This window comes from Vigna angularis, chromosome 1 (genome assembly GCF_016808095.1).
Source record: "Vigna angularis cultivar LongXiaoDou No.4 chromosome 1, ASM1680809v1, whole genome shotgun sequence".
NCBI lineage: Eukaryota > Viridiplantae > Streptophyta > Magnoliopsida > Fabales > Fabaceae > Vigna > Vigna angularis.
Window position 1 is genome coordinate 18,766,225 of NC_068970.1, and position 10,131 is coordinate 18,776,355.

The 10,131-nt window shown below is 29.3% G+C and overlaps 1 protein-coding gene across 1 annotated transcript; it reads left to right on the plus strand.

The window, feature by feature from the left end:
* The first annotated feature begins 633 nt into the window (after positions 1 to 633).
* Positions 634 to 2,320, plus strand: LOC108338918 (uncharacterized acetyltransferase At3g50280). Its single transcript, XM_017575991.2, has one exon. It carries the CDS (start codon positions 702 to 704, stop codon positions 2,007 to 2,009), a length of 1,308 nt encoding a protein of 435 aa, XP_017431480.1. The 5' UTR covers positions 634 to 701; the 3' UTR covers positions 2,010 to 2,320.
* Positions 2,321 to 10,131: the final 7,811 nt, after the last annotated feature.

A 10,131-nucleotide genomic window follows, 5' to 3' on the forward strand; every position in this document is an offset into this window, starting at 1 on the left:
ATGTTAAAATTTTAGTAAACAAATTATATTTTATTATAAAGTAAAATAGGTTATAAAATATATTTTGTATATTGTAAAATAAATACCGTTCATGAAAGTTATTTTTAATCTCAAAATTTTTAAATACAACCATTTAAAAAGCAACTTATAAAAAAAAATATTTTTAACCTCAAAATTTGTAAATACAAGCTCTTAGAAATTATATTTATTAAAATTAATATATTTTTTATTCTCAAATTATTTTAAAAAGTAAATTTCCAACTTAGTTAAATTATGTTATTTTACCCGTTTGTATTTTATAAAAATTATATAAAATATCTTTTCGTAACAAACGTGACATTTATCTATTCACAAGATATTTCGTATTCCTATAATAAAAGTATAAGGTTGAAATAATATATAATTTGATTTAAAAATTAAATATAATTTTAAAAAAAATTAAAAATAGAAAAAATATATTTAATCTATTAAATAATTATTAGAAAAATATTAATAAAAATGATTTTTAATCATTTTAATAATATAATAATATATATTAATATCTTAAGTTAAAAGTAAGAAAAAATCTGATTAAAATATTAATATTTTAAGCGGTTTGTCCTTTATGATGTCACTGGGTGTTAAATATGGAGCACCGGATCAAGATAATCTGAGTAGGTTGAGACACAAAGCTTTCAAAAGATCACAACAATCTTAAAATTATGGAAGCCGTGGAAGTCATCACCACCACCACAATCAAGGCACCCACTCATAGTATCCATAACTCACCTCGTAAAATCCATTTAACTCCATTTGATCTTCCATTTCTCACCGTTGAATCCATCCAAAAAGGTCTTCTTTTTGGCAGCCCAAAAGACACAGCATTCCAAATAAATAATCTTCAACGTTCACTTTCCTCCACCCTTGCCTTCTTTCCTCCCATCACTGGTCGTCTCGTCATACTCCAACATCACGACAACATTGTCTCAACCCACATCCTTTGCAACAACGCCGGAGTCCTCTTTGTCCACGCCGTTGCACCCAACACCACTGTCGCTCACATCCTTCAACCCAAATACAACCCTCCCATCATTCGCTCCTTCTTTCCACTCAACGGCGTTAAAAACTACAAGGGCACTTCACAGCCATTGCTGGCAGTGCAGGTGACGGAGCTAGTTGACGGCATCTTCATCGCCCTAACAATCAACCATGTCGTTGCTGACGGCAACTCGCTGTGGCATTTCGTGAATTCCTGGGCTGAAATCTCACGTGGCTCCCTTAAAATATCCAAACTCCCTTCTCTCCACCGTTACTTTCCCGATGGCATTGAACACCCCATGCGCTTTCCCTTCACAGAGGAGGAAGAAACCCAACACTCCCCAAACCTCAAACAACAAATTCCGCCTGAGAGGGTCTTCCATTTCGGGAAGGAAAAAATCGCGGAACTGAAAAGAAAAGCCAACGCAGAAGCCAACACAGACAAAATATCTTCTCTGCAAGCGCTTTTAACTCTACTTTGGCGCTGTGTGATTCGTTGCCGACACGTAGAGCCTGAAGAAGAGATAAGTTACGTGCTTGCGATTGGCGTTGGGCCCAGGATGGTTCCACCACTGGCAGAGGGTTATTTTGGAAACTCAGTGATGTTTGGCTTTGTGACCATGAAAGCCGGGGAACTACTGGAGGGTGGTCTTGGGAAGGGTGCTCTGGACATGAACAAGATGATTGCTTTGCACTCTCATGAGAGGGTAAAGAACCACTATGAGTCTTGGATGAGAACTCCGAGGCTGCTTAAATTGTTTGGTGGTTCACTGGTCACTAGCAGTTCTCCGAGGTTCGACTTTTACGGTAACGATTTTGGGTGGGGAAAGCCCGTGGCGGTAAGAAGTGGTGGCGCAAATAAGGGTTGCGGAAAGATTAGTGTGTATGCAGGCGCTGAAGAAGGTTCTATCGACATTGAAGTGTGCCTTCCTTTTGAGATTTTGGAGGCAATGGAAAATGACCCCGACTTCATGGATGCGGTTTCCAGCTAGCTATGCTAGCTACAACACAAGATCGTACAAGTCCAATTTCTGTCAGATCCATGATTGTTAGTAGCATAAGCAATCCAGAAAAGATCTTTGAGGAGTTGGTTAATTAGAAATTATTTTGAATCGATAACTTGTTCTTATAAGAAGTTTTATCTCTGCTAGTATTTTAAGCTTTTCTTTTTCTTTTTCTTTTCTTAAACGAATGGTTAAAAGGAGATATTGTCGATGTAGGGTGGGATATATGAAAATAGACTATATGTCACTATTATTGATTCGTATAATGTATCGACTGTTTTTACTGTTTTTGTGTTGAATATTGTTTGAGTGACATGTGGTTAGTAGCCTCGGTTGGGACATTTTAGGCTTTGTTTGCTTCCGATAATGAATTTAAAAGATGCATCTAAATTGTACAAAAATCTTATTTCTCGTTAAGTTTGAGAATCTCTCGTCTAAGTAGTGAGTGCAATGTGAATGAATTCTACAATTTATTTTTATTATCATACTTCTATGCATGTTTTATATTTTTAATCACAGGTGGATTTTAAGCCCACCACAACACATTGCAAGCCGGTGACAATGAGGAAGGAGTTAGAGACGCAATTTGTGAATGAATTAATAAATAATAAATTTTAGTTAGTTAATAAACTCTAATACAATTAAACATTAAATACTTTATAAAAAAGAATACTTATCTCTCGCAAGATTATATTAAATAACATTATATTTTATTTACATTTAATATCTTAATGAAATGATACTCATTTTCTTTTTAAGTGACAATGCTTTTTAAGGTGAACTGCAAAAGCTAAAAGCAAAATATTTATAATAATAATAACATTTAAAGGTGACTTATATATGGACTAGAGGAAAATCTGAAGTAGCCAATTGCAACCACATTCAATAGTGGTCCATTTCATAATGTGTCGGTATGATTTACTTCGCCATATTTATTAAGAAGGACTAGAAAAATTTCATACTCTTTTCGTCACCACACATTTTGAATGATAAGTTGCTTCTGTACCAAAATAATATGTGTAGATCTCAAAGTCTGCAATCGTGTTTAAATAATTTACATTAATTTTATTTTAATTGATAAAACTTTAAACTTATTTTAAACCATTTATTCTTTTACCTTTTTTATTTAAGTTAAATTATGATAAATAGTAAATTTTATTTAGATAATATATTTTATTTGTAAATATAATGTTTCCTAACCAAGAAGAATGAATTAGTTTTACAAAAATTTAGCTATTTCTAATTCATTGTTAAAATGTTAATTCTTGGAACTTTTTCAAATCATCAAAAAAACATAAAATTGATGAAAGAAGAAGAAATAGACATACAAATTTTATACTGATTCTATTCAACAAGAATTTATGTTCAATTTTCTTTCAAACAATTTGAGCTTGAAAGATTTCCTCAAAGAGTTCACAAAATTACAAGTATAACTTAATAATTTTAAACCCTAAAATATCAAGAACATGATACACTTGTCAAGAACCAAATTCTAGATACAATGTTTCACACAATTACATCAAGATTATCATCTACACAGTGAAAAAAATTTAAAAAATGAAAAAATGCAGAAAATAAATGAAGTGAATACATTTAAAATATAAATATTATAAATTAATCCTATAATAAGCAATAATCTCTGTAATCAAATTCATCTTGATAACTTCTTATGAATTTGATAAAAATCCAACTACTCTTCAAGAACTCAAGAATACTTCTTTCTTATCGAATTAACTCTTAGATATAAAAGATTTTATTTTTGGAATGAAAATAAAACTTGTTTTTAAAGGGAAAACAACTTACTAATGTTATTAATTTATTATGAAAATAACCTAACCAATTAATATAATTTAAATTTGAATTCTGTAATTTTGATTATGTTTTAATCTGATTATATAAATATGTTAATCGAATAATGATAGTTCAGATAACAATTATGTATTTTGAAATAATTCTTACATTCTCTTTATGCCAAAAATGCTATTAATTGATTATACTGTGATCAATTTGAATATTATAAAAGGATTCAAACTTACCTTGTTACCAGTAGACTCAACTTTACTAATTTAGATTTGTCAATCATTTGGATATTATAGAAAACTTTAGGTTTAAACCCTCTCTTGTTCTTCAATTTTGTATGAAAATTTTAGTTCGGTCCTCGTTTTTTCATCTGTCTCAATTGGGTCATATTTTTTGTAAAAATGAACACATTTTACCCTAACCGTTAAGTTGTCACAAACGGCGTTAAGAGGTGCTGACGTGGTGTACAGATAATATGTTGATGTGTATTATTTGATTACGTGTACTTTGTTATTTAAATAAGCAGTGTTTGACATAGCACAAATCTAATTGTCATTTGATCTCTTCGTCTTGTCTAAGCACTTGATACTCTTCGTCTTGTCTAAGAAATCTGTGTTGATACTCTTCGTCTTTTTTTAAAAAAAATTGTGTTGGTGCAGTAAGAAGCTCTTACTTTAGGAATTTCTTCCATTCTTCTTCCTAGCTAGCCGCAACAGAGGGTTTCTCTTCTTCAAAAAGAAAAGGGTTCTCCTTTTGACCAGTGTTGCCGCGCACCTCCGTGGTCGGCCGAAATCGCTGCTGACAACCTCACCCATGCTGGAAATGCCGCTGTCACCTGCAACGTTTCTCCCTTCACGCGCTGCGACTCCTGGACTGTGCTCACCTCCATGACCAAGGCTCGCCACCAAATCGCCACACTATGCCACTGCCAACGCTCATCGTCACGTCGCCGCCGATAATCCTGGTCGTCGCCGAAGGCATCACCGATGAGGGAAAAAATGCACTCCGTTATGTGAATCCTAAGCCGTCGTGATCGATTTGCCTCTACTCGGAATCCACACTCGGCGTCGGCGATGTCGCCGACGATTATCTTCTTATTTGTATTGTGTTTTATTGGGTATGGCTTTGGGGTTTCTAGTGGTTGGAGGTTGAACATGGTTGTGGCTAGGATGTTGAATCTGTTTTTTAGTGTTCTCTGTTATTGGGGGCAATGAATAGGTATTGATCAATGGGTTTCAGGTCCTTGTCTCTTTTTCAGGTGACGATCAGTGTTTAAATTAGGTGATGAAGACATTATAGAGCCCAAATAGTATCTTTGAAAAACATATTCGTATACACAATAAGTACAAGAATTAAAATATTGAGTTGGGGTTGTCCGCAAAACCGAAAGAGATATGGGGAAGAAGATAAGTGCTCGCGTGAAGGGAGAACCTTTCCCAGAGTTAGGGTTGTCCGCGAGACCGAAAGAGATATGGGGAAAAAGATAGGTGCTCCCCTAGCAGTCCTCTTGCACGAGATCAAAGAGCCCTCAAGCTAGGTTTTATTTTTTGAGAATTGGGAGCAAAAGTCTGAACCTTTTGTTCAGAGTTCATAGGATAGATTGAGAAAAAAAACCCTAACGTATTTAGAAGAGGAAGAGGGACTACCCAGATTGGGTTATCGAATTAAAGAGAGGATAACAATATTTGGAGTTCAATTTAGGTTTTCTGGGTTAAATTAGGATTAAATTGGTTTAATTACATTCCCTATTTCTTCCATGGGGAGGTTTGGTGGCCGGCGACTTGCGACAAGGTCCATGGCAAGCGAGTCTCTGTTAGAAACCAATTTCTTTGTTAGATTAGAAATAATTTTTGCCACGTCAAAAACTGTAACTTTTAAAAAAAAATCCACATAATTAGACACTTTTACATCAGCGTGCACCACGTCAACACCTCTTAATGCTGTTTGTGACAACTTAACGGTTAGGGTAAAATGTGTTCAGTTTTACAAAAAATATGACCCAATTGAGACAGATGAAAAAACAAGGACCGAACTGAGATTTTCATACAAAATTGAGGACCAAGAAAGGGTTTAAAGCAAAACTTTATTAGCAATCTTCCACTCTCAACAAAATAAAAAAAAAATTAAAAATGTCAACTAACTTTTAAGACATTTGTCAGCAAAATAAAATGGATAATAAAGTAAATTTGCTAATATTTTCTTTTCTTATGTTACAATAGATACCAACAATCAAATAAAATAATGATTAAAGTATGGATTTTTAATTAGAATAAAAATTCTTAAAAAGTATTAAAGTAGTGCACACACACAATCTGCATAACAGATAAACACTCCTAAAAAGTATTAAAATGATTCACTGGAATTAAGAGCATCATCCCATAGTCTTAATCCTAAATTCACATAAATCAAATTACACAATTCAATCATTTATATTTAATCAATTATCACTATGTCAACAAAATCAAAATCAAGAATGAAAATGCAAAATACTACTTTATCAATTATATCATAAAAATATCTAACAATAATTCAAATATTGGAAAAATAATTAGTTTTTCTTATGTTGATTAATGCTCTTAAAACTTTCAAGATATTCTACCAATAACTCACCCTTACACATAATTTTAAGGTAACCTTATGTACACAGAAATATTATATTATTTATCTAAATATATCACTATAAGGTCATAAACATATTATGAAAGAAACAAAATTTCATATAAAATAAAATAAAAAATAGATATGAATTTATATACATATAAAATACATTTCTTTATAAAAGATCTTTTGAAATGATAAAAACAAATTCATAAAAACTTAACAAAAATAAAACCTTCGTGACAGACATGTTAATTTTCTTAAAACAAAGACAGAAAAAGATTTTAAAAATAAGTTTTAAAAAATAATAAATTTTATAAAATGAACTTCATAATAAAATATATATTTATAATTTAATTTTATATTAATAAAACGACTATCATTTTATTATCTATTATAACTTAAATATTATTTTTTCAATCTTCATAAATATTTGTATATATTTAAATTTTATATATATTCTAAATATTAAAAACTTATAAAAATATTATTTTTAATTTTTGATATAATAAGTTATTTGATACTATCTTTTTCTAATATTATATTTTTATATAAGTTTACTAATACCAGTTGAATCATTCGTTGGAAGAACGTATCTTGGCGTCCACTAAATAAATCTTTTCTTCAAAACATAAAGTATAACCATAGCTCCTTCCAATTCAATTATATATTATGATCTTGTGGGCAACTATACTTAATGTGAATATATGACATGAATTAAATATATTTTAGTTTTTTAAAATAAAAATTGGAATTAATATTTTTAAATTTGTAGATTAATTTAATTTTTATATTTAGAATTGTGTAAATTTGATTTTTTTAATAAAATTTTGTTAAATTTATTTAATGTTTTAAATGTATTTTTCAAGGTAATTAATACTGAAGTGAAATAAAAGATTAGTGTGTATCAAAATTAAAAAAAAAAGATTTTCTAATTTTATTAAAAATTAAGTAACCTAAAATATATTTAATCTAATGTGATATTTCTCTTTACCATAGGTTTATAAATGCTATTTTCACACTTTGAAATTTGTAAATTTACAAAAAATCGTGAATTATTTTTATTGTTTAATGAACTCCCTTCATTATTTTATATAATAAATAATAAAAATGAATTAGATTGTAATAAAATTTTGAGATATAATTCTATTAAACTATTTTGTCATTATGGTTGTGAACATGAAGGGACAGGTATGCAGGAGCATTAATTTTCGGCAATAAATTCAGCCGAGGACGAGGTCACAATTATTTATGTTTGGTTTGAATTTTTGTCCAAAATAGTACTTTTTAAAAAATATCAATGTATCTTTAATTTTTAAAATGAACTCTTGAGCACGGTTAAGGTTATTGGTCGAATTTGAGCTCAACTTAATTCAGTAAAATTTAAATCTAATATTTAAAAATTTATATTTGATGTTTTAATTGGCAGGATTAGTATGATTTGAATTATGATTAACTATGAGCGAGTTGTTTGGATTTGATTTTTATTATGGTCTGTTCACTTGAGAGGAATGGAGAAGAATTTACTATTTGGATGGATCACTTGAGAGGAATGGAGAGGAATTTACTATTTGGATGGATCAGTACAGATGGAAAGAAGGGATTATTTGTGTTCACATGTAGATACAGCGAAGAAGAAAAAGAAGGAAATTGAGAGATATTTTCTATTTTCAATCATCGTATATATGCAATTATTTGTAAGGAATTAGAGAAAATTTTCATTTTTTTCCTTACTGTATTTTATATTTTTTATATTTTTTCTCTTATTATAATAATAATAATAATAATTAATAATAATAACAATTATTATTTTACTAATTTATAATCTTTTTACATTTTTAAAATTTATTTTAATAATTAATTTTAATTTTTACTTTCTATAAACATTTATCAAATTAAATATAACTTTAATAATTATAATTTTATATTACTTTAATAATTAGGGGTATTTTGGTATTCTTTAATTTTTACCAATTAAACAATTTTTTTATCTATCACATTAATAAAATCTTACACTAATTCTCACAAACTTTACTTCCAAATTCACTTTCAATTACTTCCAAATCCATTCAAGTGAATAACAAAAAACTTATTTTCAAAGTCTCTCTCAAATCCATCCACTTATTTCCTCTCAAATCATTTCCTCCAAGTGAACACACTCTTTTAGGGAAAGATTGATATTGGACAGTGGAATGAATTGTAGAGTGAAAAAATGTTTGGTGGTTAAGCTGAGGGGAAGTGTTGGAATGATTTTGTCCAAAAATGAAGTTTATAGGGAAGTTAGTTGTTAACTCTCATTTTCTTCTTGTTACATCAAATCAAGTTCTAAAGAGATATGTTTCTTTTTCTGCTAACATTACAAAATTGCTTTTATAATGACTCCTTTAGAGGTTTAATTTTTTCTAGTTCTAATGTTTTCACCCTAACATTTTCAAATTAGACTTAATAGTTTTAGGGTTTAACATTTTAGCCGGCATGTAAACTTCAATATAATTTGCAGAACTTCAATGTCTTGTCTTGTTCTTCCTTAGAGTTTAAGCTTTAGAATTTCAAAGAGTAAAATACAATAAATATATATTATCTAAAACTTACTTGAGACAACAAATAATAAAATTACTGATAACATAAATTTCTCTTTCAGCAACATGAATTTCGCACCATAATTTTTTTTTTCTTCTTTAACAAAATCGTTGAAAAATTACGGTTACTTTTTGTCAATAACAGAAGCGCGGCTAAAAATAAGATTAGGTTTATAATCTGAAACATTTTTTCTGATACTTCAGAAATTATAATATTAAAATATTAATACCAAGTTGAATAGTTATAATGTTGTCTCAAACTACTGGTATCCATTTCACTAAAGTTCTTTCAGTCATCATAATCCAAATTCGATTAAGACCAACTACATATATAATTTCTTTTTTGGATCTTTGTAATTCAATCATTTAAACTTACGAATTTCAGAATTTAATCTTCATAACTCAAATTCTCAACTAGTATTTTAAGAATTTGACATTTTGAATATTATAGTATGAAACATTCACAAAATGATTGTTCAACGAGAAAAGTGAGCGTTTAATGGTATGGAGCATAATTACTTCCAAACTTGTAATATTAAGCTAGTCTTACATTAGTCTTGTTGAAATCATATTAGAAAATAACTACTTCAAATATGTAATTAGAGAAATCAATAACCTATTATGATGATCAAATTAGTATTTATGACTTAGTATTTTGATTTAAAAATATTTTTCTATGTTAAAATGAACATCAACTTTCTCAAATGATGAAATCTTCGGTTTTTTTCCATCACTACAATCTAAGCACAACAAACTCACTTCAAAATATCAAATATATCATACCATTCAGCACAAGAAAAATCATGTTCCACGTACCAAATTCAACTAATAATATCAAACTCACACATGTTAAATCATCTAATTTCCCTTACCTACCAAAAGAACAAAAAGCTTTGGATACCTATGATAACTCCATAATCACAAAAAACTCTATCTACTCCTTAAAAAAACAGAAACATAATCAGAACACATAGTTAAAATGACTGATCAATAAAGAATCTTATAGAAGATTCAAATCTCACATGTAAAAAAACAATAAAACGAAAAAAAAAGAGTAAGAATCAACCTACTCTTTTATAAAAATTGATCAACTAGAATTAAATATTTTATCTCAAAAATTTATTCTCACAGTC

What these genes read in the sequence shown, in the direction of transcription:
- LOC108338918 (XM_017575991.2), top strand. Translation starts at nt 702, where the DNA reads ATGGAAGCCGTGGAAGTCATCACCACCACCACAATCAAGGCACCCACT.